General features: G+C 36.0%; 3 protein-coding genes and 1 long non-coding RNA gene across 5 annotated transcripts; 2 read left to right on the plus strand and 2 right to left on the minus strand.

Moving 5' to 3' along the window:
• Positions 1-2,000: 2,000 nt before the first annotated feature.
• Positions 2,001-2,708, plus strand: LOC106340914. Its single transcript, XR_001269530.1, has 3 exons — positions 2,001-2,349; positions 2,457-2,576; positions 2,672-2,708. It is a non-coding gene; the product is annotated as an uncharacterized LOC106340914 (long non-coding RNA).
• Positions 2,709-6,498: 3,790 nt separating this feature from the next.
• LOC106340619 (cysteine proteinase inhibitor 2-like) lies at positions 6,499-7,202 on the plus strand. Its single transcript, XM_013779465.1, has 2 exons — positions 6,499-6,670; positions 6,780-7,202. Exons 1-2 carry the CDS (start codon positions 6,525-6,527, stop codon positions 7,054-7,056), a joined length of 423 nt encoding a protein of 140 aa, XP_013634919.1. The 5' UTR covers positions 6,499-6,524; the 3' UTR covers positions 7,057-7,202.
• A 1,174-nt stretch (positions 7,203-8,376) lies between these two features.
• Positions 8,377-9,331, minus strand: LOC106341367 (E3 ubiquitin-protein ligase At1g12760-like). The gene is made up of 4 exons (XM_013780146.1): positions 9,264-9,331; positions 9,009-9,131; positions 8,682-8,904; positions 8,377-8,586 (listed from the first exon to the last, which is right to left on the minus strand). The coding sequence occupies exons 2-4, from the start codon at positions 9,116-9,118 to the stop codon at positions 8,422-8,424; spliced, it is 498 nt and encodes a 165-aa protein (XP_013635600.1). The 5' UTR covers positions 9,119-9,131; positions 9,264-9,331; the 3' UTR covers positions 8,377-8,421.
• Positions 9,332-10,645: 1,314 nt separating this feature from the next.
• LOC106341718 (callose synthase 2) lies at positions 10,646-21,473 on the minus strand. 2 transcript variants are annotated; one of them, XM_013780415.1, is made up of 42 exons: positions 21,171-21,473; positions 20,519-20,737; positions 20,353-20,453; positions 20,123-20,244; positions 19,936-20,029; positions 19,700-19,810; positions 19,500-19,616; positions 19,329-19,421; positions 19,132-19,223; positions 18,906-19,032; positions 18,438-18,575; positions 18,272-18,348; positions 18,085-18,178; positions 17,808-17,927; positions 17,601-17,718; positions 17,160-17,497; positions 17,019-17,071; positions 16,872-16,932; positions 16,606-16,687; positions 16,480-16,529; positions 16,324-16,410; positions 16,075-16,212; positions 15,851-15,945; positions 15,670-15,754; positions 15,424-15,584; positions 15,224-15,347; positions 15,044-15,141; positions 14,840-14,969; positions 14,586-14,737; positions 14,318-14,427; positions 14,111-14,236; positions 13,929-13,997; positions 13,655-13,844; positions 13,420-13,579; positions 13,064-13,302; positions 12,885-12,968; positions 12,694-12,806; positions 12,386-12,615; positions 11,499-12,299; positions 11,375-11,425; positions 11,110-11,295; positions 10,646-11,034 (listed from the first exon to the last, which is right to left on the minus strand). In XM_013780415.1, exons 2-42 carry the CDS (start codon positions 20,709-20,711, stop codon positions 10,786-10,788), a joined length of 5,859 nt encoding a protein of 1,952 aa, XP_013635869.1. In that variant the 5' UTR covers positions 20,712-20,737; positions 21,171-21,473; the 3' UTR covers positions 10,646-10,785. The 2 variants fall into 2 exon arrangements, with proteins under 2 accessions (XP_013635869.1, XP_013635868.1); XM_013780414.1 differs by having other exon boundaries at positions 20,519-20,747.
• Between the last annotated feature and the right edge of the window lie 1,229 nt (positions 21,474-22,702).

Raw genomic sequence — 22,702 nt, forward strand, 5'->3', positions numbered from 1 at the left:
AGATACAAATGATCAAAAAAACTATATGAGTAGAAATCATCATTTAATAGACATTAATATTAAAAATATACTAAAATATATTATCTATGTTAGTATCATTTAAATTTAATTACATATCCTATCAAATATAAAAAAAATATTTTTTTGGATTAATAAAATTGATTTATATGTTCACACCAATTTAATTATATATTTAATAGTTACTATCTTTTAATTATTTAATATATATTTATTATTTCATAATATGTAAAAATATTTAATACATAAAATAATATATATATATATAATGTTGATCCCGGGTAAGGTGCGGGTCTTAACCTAGTACTGTAAATATAACATTTGTATACGGAAAGAGTCAGTCACTGTATAGTTTAGTATATACAAGTAGATAGTGCTGAGAACGGACCAGATACACAGATTTTTGGAGGTATTATGATTTGTTTCGTATATTATAAATATCAAATTTTTTTATTTGTTTTGTTTCGAAAAGATACAAATATCCGAAAGATATGTAGATATTTATGGATATTTATAAATACTTAAGAAAATATCTTTATATTTTACTTAATACAAATAATCTAGAAAAAAATGAAATAAATTTGTTTTTTAAAAATATTTTTACATGATATATAAAATAAATAAAAATAAAAAAGTAGTAAAACTATATGTTTGTAAATTTTAAAATTAGTTATAAAAAAGAAAAAGTTAAGAAAAAGTCATAGATGTCATTAAAAATAGTTTCTTTTTTGACTAATATTTTTTTATAAGTAATATGTGAATATAATTTATTAAATCATATGTTAAAATAATAATTATATAAACACATATATTTAAAACTCTACATTTAATCAATGTATATATACATATATACATATATATATATATGTATTTATATATCTGTCGATACGGATATCCGTTTTTAAAAATTTTAGTATTTACAATTTATTTCTTTTCAACGGATATTGATTTTGAATATTTGATTTGCTCTAAAATTTTACGGATATCGAAATTTTTCGAATCGAGTCGAAACAAATAACGTATCTATTCAAATTTAAAGGATAAAATTCCAATCTCTATAAATACATGTAGTGCTAGAGCAGAGGGCAGATGTCTAATTCAGTTGATACGTGTTGCACTCCTAAACATCATTGCATCACTACAAAAACCAACAAAAAGACAAGAAACCCTAAAATCGAAGCCATAAGAAATAGCTAGCGTCTAGCTAGCAAGACCCATGCAAACAAAAAAAAAAAAAAAAAAAAAAAAAGACCCATGCAATTTTGAAATGGTCTCATTGGTGCAAAATTGTAGACAACGAATCAGGCACGAGAAACAGGCACAATACTTTTTTTTTTTAATGCAGCACAGCCATAATTTTCTAAAATCGTAATATGAAAAATTGAGAAATTTCTGGTTTTTAAGTCATACAACCGCGACATCCAATTTTATAATGACTTTTAGCTCAAATCATCATATAAGTAATACAATGTTAACTGTTAAAATATCAACCAAGAGCTCTTGGTCTAGTGGTATTGGAACTCCGGCTGGAGTGCCCGCTCTAGGTTCGAGTCGCCTTGGCCACCTTCCCGCCTATAACCGTGCGTGCCCGGATGGAAGACCTCGTGGGGATTAGTCTGGACTTACCGCCTGGAAACCCCACGGTCATCAAAACAAAAAAAACTGTTAAAATATCCCTTTTATTTCACAAATCACAAGAGTATTCTAAAAATACCGTACAATACTAAAAGTTATTGAGCTAGAGCATTGAGACTGTCCACGTATGCAGATTAACCAATGAAGAACCACCATACTGCTACATAATATTAACTTTCTCTTTTGACATGTTAGACTTGGGTCATTCATGTGGGCTTCGACAAAATCAATATAGGCCAACACTAACAAACCCAACTATGAAAACTTAATCTTCATCGTACACTCACACGATTGTCGTCTCCCTCTCTTCCACTTCGTCTTCACCGTTCAGATCAATGCAACTCACCGTTTCTAATCAGTATTTATCACCACCCCACTATCAATCATTCAGAGCTGGTCATTACTCCTTATCTTCCTCGGAGATGGTTTCGTTCCAACTTCCTATCTGTCTCCTCCCTCCTATATAGATTGTTTCGTTAAATCTTACATCAAACCAAAATCTCCACCCTCAGCAGAAAAAAAAAAAGAAAATAAGCTATAGCCATAAAATCTGCTGAAGCCATCGAAATGACTAGAGTTGATCTAAACGTCTTTTCATCTTCTGCCGCCGACACAGAGTCTGATCCGAGTGTCACCATAAACGGCTTGAAACCCTTATCCTTTCGTCATCGGGACGGATCTACCCTCGCCAAAACGGTAAGATTTTCTCAGTTTTAGATAATTGAATCTTTTTGTGTATGTTGACTTAATGTACTTGGAATTGAGAGGTTACTTCATCACTTATATTGTATGCTAAAGCGCAGAATCAAAACAGCTGTTGGACAAGTTGTGCGCTTCTGGAGGAGGTTTGCGGATGGATTAATGCTAAAGCCATTGTTCCAGTATAGGCTAAGATGACTTCTAATATTATTGACATAACAGAGGTGTGCCGCGTGTGGCTTGTGCCTGATTCTGACACAACATTTTTTTGCCAATTAAATTGTTTAATCAGCTCTGATCGTCTGATATTATTCTTCAGGGACGCGACATCTTTCTCACCGGCGGCTCGGATCATGGTACGTTCTTACATTTTGTTTCTGTAAAGATCTGTATTGATCGTGTAAGTAATGTACAATACAATAGACCTTATATACAAGAGCCTTAGACATTAACTAATAACAAAGCTTCCTAAAATAGGGGATCGTCATTTTGACTACAGAATATATGGAGACACAACCATATCTCTAACAGTTTCTTCTTCCTCTGCTATCTTAAAACACTGTAAGTTATGATCGTAGAGCTGTGAAGTTTAAGACAGCCGATTCTATGTTCCCAGAGTGCAGATCGAAGCTCTAGACTAAGCTGTAATAAATAATTTTGAATTGTTAATGTTTTGTGATTTGTATTAAATGCCTCTTTGATGACTTCTAACAAGCTGCTGTGAAATTGTACTGACGCAGGAGAATGCTAGAAATAGTTCTATTGTTGTTCAGAGCACAGTAGATTTAGGTTCATGTATGTTGAGGTCACCAACAAATTGAACAAGTACAATTCCAAAATTTAACATCTTGGGGGTAGTGGCGGATGGGAGTTATAGGTTGCAGAAGCGAGAACGCTGAAGAAGGATTTAACAAATGAGGTACAAGCTTCATTTCATAAAATTAAACACAATCTTTGCATTGGCTGATGGAACAAGCTTTATTTTTCATTGTGGCTACATGAATCTACTTGCTACGGGTTCGGGTTTGGTTTTGAACATGTTTCTGAGATCGACGTTGACAAAGATCCGCTAAAGAAGGTAAATGGATTGATTTCCTATCTAGGCAATGCAAATGTGATTTCGGGAGGAGCTTCTTGGGCTTTTAATCAGTCATTTTTGAGAACTGGAAAGGAGAAAGAGGTATTGTATCTTACAATCTGTTTGGTGATAGATTCGGAATGTGAATAATATAAGGGCTGCACAAGTATTTTGCCTGCAGCCCTTGAAACTGAAGGTATGGTGGAGTGCAACTATGATGCTACTTCCAAAATAACTGGTGGATGGATTTTACGTGGTCATCTTGGCGTAGCTCTCAGGGGAAAACATGATCGGCTTTAGAGGCAGAAGCTATGGTGCTACTCTTAATCATTCCGGAATGTGAGAAACAATATCAAATGGTGGGGCTCAAAAATGTTACCGGTAAAAAGATTTTGTGTTGTTCTTCGTTCTCTCAATCACATAGCACATCATAATCCTCTTTGTATGTATAAATTGTTTAGTATAAATATCAGATACTTTAAAACACACGAGTTTTGTAATCATTTGTGTTATATTAATATACAAAATTATAAATAAAGCACCAGCCTAATATTAATACTATATATATATATATATATATATATATATATATTATATTTCAACAAAATATTATATAAAGGGTGTTCAATCCGGATATCGGTTCGGTTTCGGTTCGGTTTTTTCGGTTTTTCGGTATTTCGGTTAGTAAAATACAACTACCATTCTAAATCCATATTTACTTCGGTTCGGTTCGGTTTATAAACCGTCGATTTCGGTTTATTCGGTTTTATACCAAAAAACATAATTCTTTATTTTGAGATCAAATTATATGAATTTTAGAGTCATGTTGTCAACACATTCATTTATTAAAAAATATTATAAGTTCAAATAAAAGAACAAAAATAAAAAAATTTCTATCATGTGTTCGCGATGAATTGTTATTTAATTATAGTTCAAGTGTTTTACAAATCATGACTTTTTTATTAGTGTAAAAAATATGGTAATAGTTATTATCAAAAATATTAACTTATGATTTTCATACGTCGTTATAAAATATATACATATTTACATGTTTCTATTTTTTGATCGGTTTTATTCGGTTTATTCGGTTTTATCGGTTATATACCGAACCATATCCAAATCCTACGGTTTTTTAAAAATCATATCCATTCGGTTTGTATGGTATTTACCAAATCCAAACCATATTATCTATTTCGGTTTGGTTCGGTTCGGTTCGGTTTTGCCATATTGAACAGCCCTATATAACATATTTAATAATTTCTATTATTATACCATACAAAGTGTTGATTAACCTGTATTTTTCTTTCCTTTGATGCGGGCCAATAGCAGATAAGATGCTACATCAATATAATCAATGGAGTGATAGTTTTGTTTGGGATTATATTACATATATATTTGCAATGGTAGATTCATATATATATAATCCATATAGGCTAAACCAAATATAAAATTACTCGAAAAGGTAAAAATAAAATATATCAATATAATAAAACTCTGATTAGAAAGAAGAAAATATGGTTAAACTAAAAAGCAAATAAGATACACGAATTTATTCAAAGGTCTTCTAAAATGTCAATATAAGTAAATAGAAAAGCTTTAGTCAAATAATAAACAATACACTTTTTAATAACCATGGGGATTCTAAATTTTTTTTTGGACCCAAATACTAATACCAGGAAACCTAGCATCTGGATACGCGTGGACAATTAAATTCATTTAAAACGCGGTTAGGTGGCCAATGCTACTCGAATCCAAAATACAAATTCTAGCTGAAATCCTTTTATCACTAGGCCAAAGACGATTTGGTTTTTTTATTATTTTGTTTAACAATACATCAATTGCACTAAAAGTAAATGATAAAAAATTAAAGATATTGCATGTAAATACATAATAAAATGACAGAATAAATTAAATTAATATAAAAATAAATAACCAAAAATATTTTAAAGAAAAAACTCTTGAATCAGCCAAATATTCAACAAAAAGAAATCAAGCTTCAATCAACCATATCATTCTTTAAAAGAATTATATAAGTTTTTTAAAAGTTTACAAAAAGATAGCCTCATCAGTACTTTCCTCCAGATTATTATGTCTACCGTAAAGCAAATTAACAACATAAATCGACAAGCCACATAGACCATTAATTTTCACATTCGTAATAAACCTATTACATTTGCTTATAATAGATTTTCCCAACTTAAATACATTGAGTAACACTAATAAATATAATACAATAAAATAAAATATAAATACATATATCAACATGATCATATTCTCAGAAGAGACAGTTTTCCTTGAGGCTAATGATAAGTGTCTCTAAAGCTTCATTTCAAAGGCATGAACACAACTCCCAGATTCTACACTTTCTCCATACTCACTTTGTGAATGATTCCTTCCATTTTACCTTTTCTATTCCTACAACAAATTCAAATGGTATTAAGTTTTTAGGTATATTCCTAATTGAATTTATGGACTTCGCACGATGATATATTAGCAGGGATGATATGGATAGAAAACTCACATATCAGCAGTAAACAAATCTTGAAATAATCCATGCATTGCATAGTCTCCTTAGTGTTGTTTATTATCGTACTTGGGCAATCGATGAGGTATCTGCCATTAGCGTCTCCAACGCTTTGACATGAGCGGAGGCAACATTTCTTAATTAACTCTATTCATTTATCTTTTCCTCCACCATCCCATATCTCATATCTATTTTTAGATATTGAAAAGGCAAAAAAATAAATTTTAAACCAATCAAGTTCAATTTATAATTTTGTAAATTGACCGAAATATATATGCCGTACATATATTAAATACAAATATATTTTTCCAAAAGAAAATCTCTAGTATCGTTAATAAAGGAAAAACAAGTTGATCCGAGCATGTCATATACGTTAAAATGGTAGGTCTCACTTCACGTGTCGCTGAATGTAACTTAAAAGATGCGAAACCCGGAAGGTGCCCATAGCATGGGACACATTCACGTACACCCAAACACAACACCAACAAACCCAAACCCAAAACTCTCTATATAAACAACAAAAGAATCAAATTTAAGCCGAAGGAGAAAGAAGAAAAAGTTAGAAGCAAAATGTCAAAAGTTTCTCTTATTAGATTGTCATTGTTAGGGTTTCTGGTGATCGCCGTCGTGACTCCATCGGCTAAGTCCACCGTTCTCGGAGGGAGGTCAGATGTTGGGAACGTTCGAACGAACATGGAAATTCAAGAACTTGGAAGGTATATATATATGCATACATCATACATGATACATTATAACTGATACATCCACCAACCATATGTCGTTTTATACTGGAAATAGAAATGTGATGTGACTCTATGATTACAGGTACTGCGTGAAACAATTCAATTTACAACAACAGAGCAAGCAAGGTAACGATGCAACTAATGCAAGAACGGACACGGCAGTGTTGAGTCCGTTGAAATTTAGCCGAGTTGAGTCGGCTCAGAAACAGGTCGTGGCTGGTACCAAATACTATCTAAGGATTGCAGTGACTCAACCCGATGGCACGAGCAGGATGTTTGATTCAGTTATAGTTATTCAACCATGGCTTTTTTCTAAGAAGTTGATCGAATTCACTCCTGTTGCTAGTCCTGTCTACTAACTTCATTTCTTTATGCAACAATATCCATAATATAATCAAAAAGACCAAAAATGTGTATGATATGAAGGTATTAACAATGGGTTAATAGTTGGTTTGTAATGATGTTTTACGTTGTTCATAAATAAAGGCCAAAGATGTTATAAAGATGTGATGAAATTACTGAAATTTTGCCCGTCGAAACCCCGTTGAACTTTTAGACTTTGTAAATTTCATTTTTGTTGTTTCACCCACGTCAATGGTCAAGTCATCAACTAGACAACCACAACCACAACCACGCACGACTAACTCACGGGGTTTCAGTTTAACGCTGGTTAATGTAATGTGAATATCAAATTTAATGTGTTTAGATATTTAATTCAAATTATTACTAGTTGAAAGTATAAATTTTGCATATGTGATGAATGGATCGGAATAATGGCGATGCGTTGAAATTAAAATTTGCCTTTATTTTTGCTGATTCACCAACACATGACCGCCATCTCACGATTCACAAACGGCTAATTCACAAAATTATCAGCATAAGTCATCAAACGTTGATCAATGTATGTAAATTCAAAATTTTATGAGTTGATATATGTTATGCAAATTATTACTAAATTGAGGTATATTTTTTTTTTTTTGATAACTCTGGTATCTGGGCAGCCACATTCCCAACTATCTCCGTAGGGGGTCCAGCGCCCCAACGGAAGGGATGTTAAATCCGCTGTAGCCGGAGCTCGAAGTCGTGATGGCGAACACCTCAGCCGAGGTTCCTTTACCACCAGACCACGAGGCCCGGTTAATTGAGGTATATTTTTTCCCTACCTGATATCGATGAATCATGAATGGATATTTGGATTGGAACCACGGAAACTGCTGAGGTTGGAATTGACCAATTTCTTGCAATTCATGTTGGACCTTCTATTTTCCCCTTAAAAATTATTCAACTTTTTCAACTTATACATGTACGCATATTGACAGATTATCTGTTGAAATTTATGATACAATAGTTCCGTTAGTGAAGCGATTTATTTGTAAACATGTCCAAAGTCTATACACAAGTATACAGAAGTGTCCAAAGTCTATACACAAGTATCAGCAATGGATCGCCTGATCTCCCAGTCTCTTTCGACTTCTCCGCTACTCCTCGCACTATCTCTCGTAATTTTTTCCAGAAATTACACAACGCTTGGGCCACGCTTTGCTCTTTTACCATGGGCTTTTCCTATCTCTCTTTTGGGCTCGTTTCAATTAAGGTTCTTCTTTAACATCTTTTGTAATGGGCTAGGCCCTTAGACCATAGCCGATCATAAGGCTTGTAATCTCTTCTTTTTTCTTCTTGTTTATTAATGAAAGCCGAAGTTCAAAAAAAAAAAGAAAAAGTATCTAAAGTGCTGAGGACATATTGATCTTTGATAAACAGAGGGGACATGAGGGTTTGATTCTCAGCCACATTTCTATACACTCCGGATGAAATACGTGCAAGCATTCAAGTTTCCTTATTTGTTCATCCTTGTCTCCATATTTCCCCAAGCATATGCAACAACAGCTCTGCAGACAAACGTAGAGTCGAAGTCAACCAAAACCCAAATTGGTGATATGAATTTGAAATGGAAATTTAAAGTGATATGATAATTATTACTCACAATATCTTCACCGTCGCTTTCCCATTCAGAATCTAAACCATGATAATTATTACTTACAATATCTTCACCTTTCCGTTCAGAATATAATTCAAATGGTCTGATGATGCACGCATAACATGCTATTTGAACCAAGAAACCACATAATACAAAAGGAAAAATAATGCTTGTTACAATAGAAATCACATATCTAATGCAGCTGAAAGCAAAGAACCCCATACTTAACCTGCAAGAGACAATTAGGAAACAAAATTAAGGGTAGATAAATATATGTATTTGTTAAATCAACTCTGTTTTTAAGAAATGATCGTATATATTGGGGATGCTCACCGGTACAGTATAGAACCATAATCCTGAGATGAATTGTCAAGAAAAAACAATACATATCCCCAAAACCATCCCACGAAGAAACATTCAGATGCCGTCTTGAAAAAGTCCATCACCCTATTGATTCTGCAGCCAATAAAACATTATAGAGTCTCTTTTAGCTAATCAAACACATTAAATGCCAAAGAGAAGACAAGTATATGACCGAGGAGCAGTGGTCCAGTGGCTAAGATAAGAAGAAGAGAGTTTTAATTCTACCTTTCCCTTGAGTATTCATCCCCAGAATCTTGAATGTTATTTTCTTCATCTGCAGCTAGTGCAATAATATATGGGGTAGATAGAGAGGGATCTTGATGAATATAAGTGTGAAAACGCCAAGACATGATAGGGACTAGACATGTCAATTAGGGCCGAAACCCGTAGCCCGAGCCCGCCCAGCCCTAAAAATTACCGGGCTTGGGCTTAGCTTTATAAACCCAAAAAAATTAGGCCTTTCGGGCTAAGCCCATTTGGGCTTTTGGTATTTTGGGCTTAAGTCCGTTTGGGCTAGGGCCGGCCCGAAAACCCGAAATTTATATTTTAGCGTAAATATTATCTTTCTTTCTTGTAATCGAAACTATTATTAGAGCATGATTATCTCATGATCCTTAAGTGGGTTTCTTAATGATTATTTAATATTTTAAATGTACTTAAGTGGGATTAAGAACTCTAGTTAAGAAACTCTCATTTTGAGCGGTCCAATGGGAGTTTCTTAATTAGGGGTTCTTAAAACAAATTATTTATTTTAATAAAAAAAATTATTTATGAAATAAAACATATAAAAATATAACATTTAAAACATAGGTTTAAAAAATACATAATAACAAAAATTAGTACAATAATCGAGAATAATTCAGAAAAAAAATCTGAGCTTGAATGGAAAAATTCTCAAAGGTAAATGAATGAAAAAAATCTCAAAGGTGTGATCAAAATGTTGATCAAGTGATCACTCAAAAGTGTTTTGAGAAAAAAAAAACTATGAGATAATTTTTTTTTATAAAACTTGTTTGGGACTGTAGCTATGCAGGCACAAGTATAACCGATGACCCATATCAACAAAGGTGTTTGTGGGTGTTCGTCTTTTGCCACAGTCAGACTCCGAACAACCAAGGCTGCAAGAATCTGGACCAGAGTGGCCACTAACTCAACTAAGTTCCAAAATGTATTCCATTCACCGCCACACGTCCAATACCAAACATCCATCTATATCCGTGCAGTTAGACCAAAGTATATAACTTTCGAGCTCCTTTGGTCCTAATTAAGTTATAGTTAGTTTTGGAAGACTAGATCTTCGTGAAGACCCATTCTGAGTTAAAAGACTCACCAGAATTGCATTCTGAGTCAGATCCACCAACATATTACAGCTCTGACTATTCTTACTCATTCAATGTCTGAATTTGATAATGGAAGTCAAATGAGGAAATTAATATTAAATTACCAAGAAGATTTCAAGACAAGGATGAAGCCTTCTCCATATATGAAAAGCAAGAATTGGCAACAGAATGGTTGAGGTCTTTTTAACTGCAAATAATTGCAACTCTAGCTGGAAATGAGAACGACTTGATATAATGATTTTCACCTAACTCTCATATACCAAAACAGAAACAAACGGAAGAATTGTAGATTACTTGGCAAGAAAGTAATAGCGAATATGTAACTGGCATTACTTATGGTTGAATCTAATCTACATAGCAAATATTATATACACACAAGTTTTTTTGCTAATAATGATTTTAGTTTTTCACTCTTTGTTCTTGGAAGATCGGTCTTTTCTTTGACCACCAAGGATACGCGAGATCTGCAAACCTCTACTAAACGCTTGGTTAAAGAGCATTCTTGTCTGAAACTCAGACACGAACGGGAACCAAGCCAAGAAAGCTACCGGAGTGAACAAAAGCAAACCCATCAGAATCTCATAGCCTCGCGCCAGCGTCCGAACCGATGACCATATCCCTAGCCGTTGAATCAGAGGCTTACACGCTTGTGCAATCTGTGGATAAAAAACGAATGTTTTAAATTAATTAAAGATCCATTACCAGTGGAGGAGTTTGATGGAGAAACTTACAAGTAACATTCCCCAACCGGTTGGCATGAAAGCGAGCATGCAAAGGAGGATGTCTTTAGGTGTTAAGAGACGAAGAGCTATGAAAGTAATGAGGATTGCAAGGAACGTGAGGAACACAAGACCCTTGATGATCCTGAAGAGTAGCTGGAAGTTTGTGCTGAACCGTCTCCTTCCCATACCCAAACCCTGTGATCGGTTTGCTTTCGATTTAGTAACCATTAGATTCAGCTTAAACCGATTATATATAAAATGAATGTTACCATACCTTCACAATGAGTAAAATGAACAAGATCACAAACCATGAAGCTCCATATATCTGCCAAAACATCGAAAACTTAGTTTATGACAAACAAGAAGATTCAATGTAGCATGAGATATGTTTCTCTCACCCACAAACTTTGATTCTCCTGTTTAAAAGTGCTGAGCTGGTACACAAGCCCATACTGAAAGATAAAGAACCGCAAAGCCAAAACAATCTCCAGGATGATACCGCGCTTTCCCGAGTGCCTAAGATGCCCAATCTCCTTCTCCCACCAAGACTCCCAGCTCTTCTCTGGAGGAACACCGATTCCTCCTCGGTTATATATCCACTTGTTCCAGTCCGTCCAATCATCCACAATCTTCTGCCACTCGAAACCGGACGGGTTGAACAAGAACGGAGCAAACAGCCACGTCACCACCATGAACCATATCGAAACTGTGATCAGAATATACGTGACCACGCCTCTGTAGGCGTGTCCGAATATCTGATACACCAGCAGGAGAATCATCAGCTCAATGCCTTTCACGAAGTGGCTGCGCGAGTAGAATCTGTAGTTTTCAGCGAACTTGGCGTGGAACACAACGAAGCCACGCCCGGTGCCTCTGTACTCCGCGCCTCCGTGGAACAGCGTTCTGCCGTAGTAATGAGTTTTTGTGCCGAGCTGGAACGTGAAGAAGACTGAAGCGAGTTGTAGCTGCATCAGCACGAAGTCGATCAAGGCGTTGTGGAATCCTCTCTCGAGTCCGATCTCCATCATCATAGGTAAGGCCATTAAGAAACCGATTTGCACGAAGGATTGTGAAGCGAGGGCTGCTTGAAGAGGCATGTTGGAACGGAAAGCCTTTTGGTTGCTTAATCCTTCTTCGAGACCGCTAAGGACGAGATACAAACGTCCATAGAGGAATACATAAACCGTAAGCACTGTTAACTGTAAAGAAAGACACAAGTAATGTTTCAGACTGAGATATATCATATACTGATTGTGAGATCAAGTAGAGCAGAGTTTTGACGTACCATCGTACTGAAGTAGAACCCAATTGTAGTGAAATAGCAAGAAAGCATACGGAAGAAATCAAATCGGTGTCCTAGTCTGTATAAGTCACGGCTTAGAGTTTGCTCTCCGTTTCCGTTGGCTATCTTTGCCTCAAACATTGAGATCTGGTTGAGTCCCACATCTCTGCCTTTGCCAACTTGTATGTACTCATGATGAGTCACATTGCCTTCACGTAGAGTAGAGTTGAAACCTGAAAAAAAGTAAAGGTATGAGGAAACGATTAAAGGAAGTAAACGTGTCACCAGAAGAAGGGAGTTGAAGCAAGTGCCTGCAAATATGTCTTCACTTAGGTTGATAACTTTAGAAGCTTTGCAGACACCACCTCTAGTAAGGTGAAACAGCCGATCAAAAACATCTGGATGTCCGTAATGGAATCGTACCCTGGACGAGTCGAAACAAATGGTTAACTTCAACCACTACAAATCACAATATTATTCAGCAAAATTTCAAAGAACTTACTTCAAGGGGCTAGCTAGCACCCTTTGTCCAATAGTAACAAAACTGTTCTCCTGATTTGACATAAACCATGCAAGAGAAGAAACACTGCCACAATAAACGAGACAAGTATGAAATCAATTGGTGAATCAATACCAAAGTGACTGTCTAAATGGGCAGTACAACAGATCATATTGTGATACCTTCCAGTGAAAATATGCTCTCTAAGTCCAAGTATTGTAGGGGTTCTTACGCCACCATGCTTTTCAAGAAACTCTTGCAGCAAGTTCCTCATTTTGAAAGCTTCCTCCATGTAGTTATCCTGGTTCATGTCTATTGTCTGTAAACCTTCTCCACGAGTAAAAATGATAGCATGATTCTGATTCTCCGGCTTTCCCTCTCCTAGTATTGCAGGTCCTGGTAGCTTAATCCGGTAAATAACCTGCAGGAAGAAATATAAACTCAATTCTCCAAAACTAGAACAACAATGTATACTCTAGACCCTATACTTACAGTGTTTATAGGCATTATACATAAGACTTATTTTTGAAGTTTATACCTGGTCTAGTGTTTGCACAGATTCTGAAGAATCCATAGGTTTGGTCTGTGGAGCAGCTTTGACAAGAGCTGAGTAATAAATTTTGTCGTCTGCACCTTTATAGCTGTCTTTATGTGTCTGCTCAACCTCATCGATATAAGCAACACGCAGAGATGGGTACCTGCCACAAAGAAACAGAACATTCAACTCATGCATCCGAGAATGAAAATAACAAACCAACTGAAGAAAGACATACGTAGTCATGAGCCTCAATATGTCTTTAGCACGTTGGTCACCAGATCTCTTCTGGATACTATATTGTTGGCATGAAACCACAAAGGTGAACTTCATATCAGCAAGTGCTTGACACTGAGCCCAGAGTGACTTTCCGGTCTTTGATGCGTCTTCGCTAGTTAACTCAAGAGCCTTGTACCCTTTCATTAATTCTTAAACAGAACAAAAAGCAGATTCAGTAATGTTTTCACAGGTTCTACTAGCGGAATTAATCATAAAAGTGTTTTGTGAGGCACCTTCATCCTTTGCCATATCAAGGAAGGCCTGGAGCTCCAAAGCCTTTCGGTAATACATCATGCCTCGCACTGGTTTATCAAAATCAGTCACAACATGTATATAGCAAGCACAATATCATAGAGCTAAAACGTGAAGAAGAGTTTGTATGACGAAAAAACTAATACAAAAGACCACATAGTACCAGTTTTGGTCAGTGTTTGGCCTCTGTAAGATGCCCACAGACGAAGCTCCTCTTCCAAGTCTTCTCTTGCTCTGATTTCTTCCTCGCTGCCACATTTAATTCGCTCCAGAAAGTTTGTCCACTCATCTGAGGTAAACAACGGACTCAATTGACAGGATAAAACTCCAGATTACAATTAAAGTGTCACAAGAACAAAAGGAAACAAACCTGGAAAGATCTTCTGCAAGTAAAAGAGAATAGAGACTCCATCTTCGTTTTGCTTCTCCAAACCAAAAATGGAGAAAAGAACATCCTCTTGATAGTATGGTGTTAGGACCCTATGGAAAATCAAAAACATAGACAATAAGTTGTTGTAATACACACAGAAATGTAGCATATGACCGAAACAGAGTTTCTTCCTCAATCCAGAACATCCATTCATACATGCACAAGCAATATAGGGCCAAAACTTAAGTTGAAAGAGGATGGAACATACGAAAAAGAAAGCATGTTGCGGATCTTGGGTGCATCTGGCATTTCCATGAATAGAGAGTTTGAAAAGAAAGTAAGACGCCTTCGAGCTTCCAAGTTTGATGGTACATCCATAGCTGACTCTTTAACAGTAAGTAAAAGATGAAGCCTCTTGATCTGAACAATGAAAAAGAGGAAAACAAACAGATAACTTAGAAGGTCCTCTGGCGAAAGTATAACTTAAAAGATCAAATGGATTAATATAAATGAGAAACTTGCCTTTTCTTTCCATGCTTCAGTTTGAGAGTACACAGGGAACCGAAGTTGGCTGAAATATTTTTTCTGTTGATGAAGAGGAGTCATTACATCGTACTTGACATAAGTTCCATTGTGGGCTGTCTCCAACAAGCTATAGAGAGAAGACTCTAGATGAGTATGCTTCAAACAACATTGAAGCAAATCGTAAAGTAAAACGATCTTTACCTTGGGACCTCGTAGTCCATTATGTCTCTTGTCACCACTTCTAACATGTTCAACAACACAATAACAATCTGGTCCTTGTCCTCCTCTTTGTTTTCCATCTGTTGCAAATTTTCCATTATTTTTCTTGAATTCACGCCAAAGCTGCAGAGGTATTCAACATGGTATTGTTTCAAGACTTACCAGATATTCAATTAGTCGAACAAACTGACCATACAGATCGGGAAGCGCACTCAAGTCCAGCGTCTCTATCAGTGTTTCGTTTGCTATATATTCATCAATCTTGGCAAAGATTTCGTTAATGACCCTGCACAAGACAAATAAATTAGAAAAGTAAAATGTATTTTCCGAGATTAAACACATTTAACTCTATAAAAACTCACTGTCTTTCACGTTCCCCAACAACCAAGAAGTTTATGAGATTCCTGAAAGAGGCATAGCACTCTCTAACTGCACAAGTCATGTAACTGTCGATACTCAATCTCTTTTTCAGTTCACGATCTTTTCCATTGCTGTCTTTCGCCATATCCAGAGCTATTGGTATCTACCACATCAATAACAAGAGTAATCAAGATGACAATATATAGACAAACTTATGATCATATTGGTAGACTAAGATAAATACTCACCTTACTAGCTAGCAGAAAGGGTGGCCAGCGGATAAGATCCAGATCAGGGTCAGCCCAATATGGCACAAGGAGAAGTTCCATTTCCCTGCGTATTAATGAACATTATCACTGAACTCTTCACTAAATAACAGCAATCATTTTTGGATTGATACAAGGAAGAAAAATCAAAGGCACACTCAACCTGTTGCTAATCAAATCCTCTTCTCGGAAACTACTGATGATCTTGTTCCACATCTGAGCAAACCGTGCAGCTTCCTTGTCTTTACTAGATGGAATCTGAAAGTGACAGATAATAACACAGCTTTAAAATGGAGCTCTATCCAAAAGAAGTTATTAAGAGAACAGATAATAATAAGACCCTAATAATAAATACTGGTTTGTGTCATGTTTCATTTGTAAGCAGACCTGATCGAACTTGCGGGAGAAAGTCGCCCTAATCCCTCTCTTCTTTGCAGTTTCGCTTTTCTCATTTGGAACCAAGCAAGCATTAAAGGCCCCTGGTAAGGACTGAAATCTAGACCTCAACATTCCCAGTGTTCGGATCTGCAAATTTAATAAACTTCGTCTCAGACATTGTTTATTTTTGTGGGAACTCAAGATATGTCAGCATGCCACTTCATCATGCCATAACTAAGTTCTATTTGCAATATAAACCTCTCCAAGACGTCGAAAAGCTCCATTTAAACCTCCAACAAGAGTTGACACAATTGCATACCATATCTGGGTGTCCATGAAATAAACCTGTATATGAAAGTTAGCATAGATATATAGAAAGGAAGCATATGTTAGAGGAAGCTGTGGCCAACTCACAAGAATGACAGGTGACCAGAGTGCCACCACAACACCCAAATTATTCTTTGCTGAAACAAAAGGAAAAAAAATAGAAAATTATTATGCAATGAACTAATACTGTACCTACATGCTACTAAACATTACCATGAGGGAAAAACTCGTGCCAGCGGTAGACTGATATATGAACTCGCATGATATCTTTGGTTGGGACGACAAGAGGTTTAATCTGCTCCAAAAATAGAAAGTATGAGAAACATATATATTTAAGGGTTGATAAAAATGTCACTAGAATCATCTCAATGCCTGTTAGTGAAGATTGTCTTCATTTTTAATATGCTCCTTACATACTTACATATTGTTCTTGTTATATTAAGAAAAAACACATTCAAGATAAGCGCCAAATGTAGTACCTCAGCATAAAAACTGAATGCAAGCTTTGATATCAGAAGGACAACCCAGTACATCGTGTACCTAAATATCATTAACAAAACCTCGTTAGGCAGTATGTTTTAAGACAAACCAATTATAATCCTAGCATGCAAGTTTTACAGTCTTACTTAAAAAGCGACCATGCACTCTCATGCATACCCCTTGCTATGTATAGCCTCGGCTGCAACACCAAGAAACAGAATCAAGATTAGCGACCTTCTTAGAAAACATTCATGAACTAGCGACTTAAAGATATATGAATAAAGTACCTGAGACCACCACATCATCAACATCACTATTTTAATGTCAGACCTTTCAAGATAACGTCGGATGAATGGGAAAACGAAGAGCAGCGTAGAGAGCATGTTTGGGGATAAGTAGATGAGAATGACCATAATGAAAAGGGAGGGTGAGGAACCGCTGTGTCCCCCCAACCAGTTCTTTATGGTTTCCGCAATACCGGAAGGGCTTCTCCAGCTGTATGCGTAGGTTACTGGCATGAGTACAACCCATACTGCAGCTGCAATTGCCTTCAAGATGAATCTGAGCTTCGCATGGAATGACATGCTATGTCTTGATTTCCAGCTCAGAGCTATATCAAGGACAGCTGAAATTTTGGCAACCAGTTTAGAGAAAGGTAAGAGCATGTCAAGGAAGGCAGAAACAGAAACAGAGAAATATATGTAAAATATAAGTAGACGAATCATTACCTTGTGCAAGCTTTAATATAGCTGCCGTAATGAAGATGCTCAAAACCTTTAGGAAGACATCACCCTGAAAGATGGCGCCCAAATCCCCTGATCCATTCCAAGCAATAATGATCATTGCCTACACAAGGCATAAACACATCAAACTACATGTCAGGACAAGAAAGTAAGAGTTTGGAGACCGAACTTAATGAAAATTACTAGCTGTACCTGCAAAGACAGGATATAGAAACTCCACATTCGATCGAAACTTCTAAATATATGCCAGAAGGAGCGTATCTCAACAAAATTAACTTTTCCCATCCATCGATCACCAGTCTTTGGTTTGTCCTGTAGCATTGTGAACACCAACCATGGAATTCTAGATACACAAAACTTGAGGAAAACAATAGGACACTTCTATCTAACTTGTATGTTTCTTTAACACAGAATACACAAGAAGTTGAAAACAACAAAAGATAATGAGCCTAGTTTCTGCTACCCATACCTCACTTCTGTCAAGTCGATGTTCCTCAGCTGTCTGACAAAAGAAATCAGCATCAGCTCGCATAGGCCACCCTAATCGAAAGCACCGAACTGACCTACAAGTTGTAAGAACGAGGAGATACAAACATGAAGAACTAAAAAAGACCTGACATTATAAAAGGTTACATGATTTATCATCTGCATTGTACCAAAAGTACTCATTCAAGTCGTCATAGTTTCTCCACTCAGAATGCTTCGACTTTCCTCCTCTACTTCTCTTTGCTTCCTACAGTACACAAATGTGATGATGAAAAATGGATGAGAAGACAGAAAAAGAAGACAAATGGTCAAGACTGAAGAACCAAAGCAATCAACCTTAGCTATAGTCTTGTATATAGGTGTCACTACTTTCTGCAGGAAAGCTTCATCGTCACCACCATATGCTGGTTTTATATGCTCCCCTGTCGTTGGACTAACACTCCCAGCCAACATCCCGTACAACTCAAAAGCCATCTAGATGAATTCAGAAGATAAAATTTAACCCCAAGTAGGAAAAAATCTTAGTATGTATTACTAAGTTTTGGATGTTTCATTTTCTTTCTGTCTCCACCATGTGAACATATCACATACTCACTAATACTCAACGATAACTATGGTTTACGTCCTCATCCTTATTTTATATAATGTTTTGAGCTCTCCGAAGTCCGAAGTTTACTAGTATATAGCCACGTCTGTATTAGTAGCAAAGATCACCAAGAACTGAACTCACATGATCTTCTCTAAATTCAAAATGTAATGTTTCACTTTCAGGAAAACAAAGTAGGGGAGAAACTAAACACATACATGGTGATATATATAGCAAAGGCATTCTGGCATGAATCTTAGGTTTGCAGCCTCTCCCCAAATTAAGAGATAGAGTCCCATATAAAGCAGTTTCCGCTGCTGAACCTCTTGTTGAATCGTCGGCAACCTACAAATGAGAAACAATAGAGATGAATATGTAGAAAACTCTCTTTTCTGTGAAATAAATGAAAACAAAAAAATGAGACGTTACAAGAAGAATCCTCACCAGAGACTGCTTTTCCGACCCAAATACTTGCACCACTTTTTGTAGTTTTTGAAAAGTTTCTTCATCACTATAGTCAATGCGCGATCATCCAACTAAAGGCAGACGTTGTAAATTAAACCATTAGTGCAGATAGAGAGAACCACTGAACTAGACGCATGAATTGTAAACTGTGAACTGAAGTTCAAAAGAGAAGATACCTTTGGTTGTTGTTCAGGTCTCGGAAACTGTCGAATGTGGACATTAGCAAGTAACAAAATCAAGTGCTCTCTCTGATTGGCAACGTTATCTTTCTGCCATTTTAAATGTTTGGATCACAATCAAGCACATGGAGATATTCTCAATCAACTAAAGAAAAACAGGATATTCACCTGAAAACCAAACATAGTTTGAAGCCAGTCTAGCATGTCTTCGTCGAGTTTCTTCTTGTGTCCTGCTGGCCATGGTAGACCCCTAGTGTTACGAAGTGCGATAACTGTAGCTTGTATCTGTAGAACAGTGTGTAAGTGTTAATTTTTCTGACTCAGAACAGAACTGAACATAAAAATGGAAATGTTTATTTGGTTAAAACCTCAGGAAATCTCATTATAGCCTGATTTTGACTATCAGGATCAAGGGGAAGAATGTTGTAAGGCACGTAGATTTGGCTCTTTTCTTCAACCTTTGTGTGGGCTTCCAGAATCTACCAGCAAGAAAAAAGGATGAAACAGAAACAAGTGAGGCAACAATTTGGTAACCCAATTCATGAAAGCATGGCTAAAGACCTGCAATAAGGACATAAGTATACTATAGATATATAATATTTACCTCGTCAGCCACTTCCACATCTTCTGTCTGATTAACAGCCTTCAACACTTCAAAGAGTACGGCAGCAGTTTGATATGCCTTTGTAAGTTGAGCACTACAAAGCAAAAAACCATTTTTGTATTATGAATGAAAAACACACACACATCAAAGATAAGAGATAAAGGACGGATCAGAATGAAACACAAACCGGTCAGCTTTGTCAGCAGCGTTAAGCAAAGCCTGGATGTATTTCTTGTAGTAATGTTGATAGAAACTTTGCATCTCGCGTGCGTCACTCTTCTGCCTTCCTGCAAGAGTTGTTTCATTCTCCTGCACAAGTTCAACAAATAAGGTAACTAAACATGACACGAAGTTCATTAAAAAAAAAATAAAGGAAACTCAAGCAGAGTAGTAAAGGAAGTGATGATAGATATTCACCCGCTCTAACCGCTGAAGAAGCGCAGTCTTAAACTGGCGAACACCACGACCACTTGACGTTGGATCAAGCCTGTGTGCCTTCTCAAACGCATAAAACCGACCTGACAGAAACATCCTTTGTTAAAGATTGTTTAAGAAGAGCAAATTTTACATTAGTTCAACTCACATAAGTAAGCAACACGAGGGTTACTAGCTTCTACTTCATTAGCAACACGAAGAATTGGAGCAATCTCCACAAGAGACGATGGCACCACTTCACTATCCAGCATAGCCTCACCGAGATTGCCAGCTGTTTGAGTCCGCAGAATCCGCCTCTGCGGCGGAGGCGGATCAGGTCCTCCTCCTCTCCTTTGAGACATCCTCTAAATCCTCCTAAACAACAAATCTGTATGAACCTAAAAAAAACAAGAGACTGCAGTCAAACTAACGATCCGACAGAAAAAAAAAAAAAAAAAACATGAACTGCTTCAGTCTGAAGCAAGATGAGATTGACACCAATCAATAAATTCGATATCTTCGAGAAAGGACGATAAATGCTAAAAGGTTACTTTTTATTAATAAATTGAAAAAGGAATCTGAACGGTCTGAAAGTAAAGTAGCGATAAGATGTGTAAAGCCACAAACTTTATCACTCCACGAACCTAACTCATCGATCATCCATAGCAATACACAAGAAAGTTCTGATCTTTACAAGTATCAAGAGTGTTCAGTGAAAAACCGTTAACCTTTGAATCAGATTCGGCTCAATCAAGTGTGTCAGTGAAAAACCCAAGTAAAAAGTTTTGACCTTTGAATCAGATTCGGCTCAAGAAATTTACCTGATCGAGAGACGAGAAAGGGAAGCTGATGATCGAAACCTACGATAGCTTCAAGGAGAAGCAAGAACATGCGGTGGAACAAGAGTATAGACCGACAAGCTATCTATCATCTTCCTTGGGGTAGCATCAGAGAGAGAAAGAGATAGAGAGAGAACAGATAAAGATTGGGGAAAGCAACGGGAACAAGACAGGCGCCAATGTTATTTTCTTTGTTGCTATTTTTATCACTTCTTCTTAATGTTTTAGTGTTGGCGTTTTTATTCTATTTTAACCAGTGAGGAATGTCCTCGACATCATCCCCATGCTCCACATGTTCTTATGCTTTAATCTTTAGAAGATGCTGGGTCGTTCTCCTATGTATTAATGTAATGATAGACTTTTTTTTTTGGTAAAAGTAATGATAGACTTTTTTACCAACATATACTTTTTTTTTGTGTGGCCAACCACCGATTTATATTTTATAAACCAAATCTCTAAAATGAAAATCGAAAAGGTGAAACAGATATGTTCTATTCTCATCTATTAGATTTCTTTGAATATATTTTACTTGTAATTATTTAGGGAAGTTAGTATTTATTTACAAGTTAATTTCCTATTTTATATGTAAAACTTGATAAACAAGTTTGAATATAAATATAGACTATTTAATAATTTTTTTAAGAATTATTGTATTTCCTCCAAATCTATCATCATCAATTGAAAATGCAAACTATATATAATCTGTACATGAAATATATGCTCACGTATGTTCAGAAAATAAATATATATATATATGCTCACATGTTTTCTTTACATACCAACATACATATGTTGGATACAAATCCAAAACATTTTACATACTTCCTATTTTGAAAACATACTAGTACACGAAATAATATTTAGAAAACAGGAGATATATATATATACATATATATAGTAGTTTTTGTTGGTTGTATTTATTATCGCAGTGTGTTTAAGAACTCAAAGATCAATAAGAATTACTCTCTTATTAGCTTAAGAAAATCTCTCAAAACTTAAGCTCTCACAAGATCTCTATCAAACTCCTAAGTTCATGCCACAACTCAGCATCTTCTTATATAGAGATATCAAAAACCCTAAAACACATAAATAGCATATTTCCTTTTCTTAATACTAATAGGATTAGTCTAACTTGGGCTTCAAGTTAACTTCAAGTTTATCTCTAACATACCTCACAATCCGTTCTTCTCCAGCCTTGTTATTAAGCATAAGTGAGTAACAAAGAATAGAAGGTAGTACTATGACACCAAAACCATTTGGCATAGTATTTAGATGAAAACAGTTGTTACAACAGTGAGTTAGGATTAGAACATTCGTTAGACCACTAAAGAAGATTTAGCTCAAATAATCAATATTTTATACTAACAGTTTCCTGTGTAGAGAGATATGAAACAGGGAGCATTCATGTCAAACTCACCTGCATTAGAACCAGAATCTTGCAAATTCCAGATGGCTGTGTGACATAAACATCTTCTTTCAGGTCTCCATTGAGAAACGTGGTCTTGACGTCTAAG

This window comes from Brassica oleracea, chromosome C4 (genome assembly GCF_000695525.1).
Source record: "Brassica oleracea var. oleracea cultivar TO1000 chromosome C4, BOL, whole genome shotgun sequence".
NCBI classification, from domain to species: domain Eukaryota; kingdom Viridiplantae; phylum Streptophyta; class Magnoliopsida; order Brassicales; family Brassicaceae; genus Brassica; species Brassica oleracea.

Coding starts and splice junctions, on each gene's coding strand:
- LOC106340619 (XM_013779465.1), top strand. CDS start 6,525: ATGTCAAAAGTTTCTCTTATTAGATTGTCATTGTTAGGGTTTCTGGTG. Junction 6,671..6,779: donor GAAATTCAAGAACTTGGAAG/GTATATATATAT, acceptor CTATGATTACAG/GTACTGCGTGAAACAATTCA.
- LOC106341367 (XM_013780146.1), bottom strand. CDS start 9,118: ATGGACTTTTTCAAGACGGCATCTGAATGTTTCTTCGTGGGATGGTTT. Junction 8,905..9,008: donor TATGGTTCTATACTGTACCG/GTGAGCATCCCC, acceptor TGTCTCTTGCAG/GTTAAGTATGGGGTTCTTTG. Junction 8,587..8,681: donor AAAGCGACGGTGAAGATATT/GTGAGTAATAAT, acceptor GTTTGTCTGCAG/AGCTGTTGTTGCATATGCTT.
- LOC106341718 (XM_013780415.1), bottom strand. CDS start 20,711: ATGTCTCAAAGGAGAGGAGGAGGACCTGATCCGCCTCCGCCGCAGAGG. Junction 16,688..16,871: donor CATTCAGTTTTTATGCTGAG/GTACTACATTTG, acceptor TTTTTGGAGCAG/ATTAAACCTCTTGTCGTCCC. Junction 16,213..16,323: donor CTTTTCGACGTCTTGGAGAG/GTTTATATTGCA, acceptor TTAAATTTGCAG/ATCCGAACACTGGGAATGTT.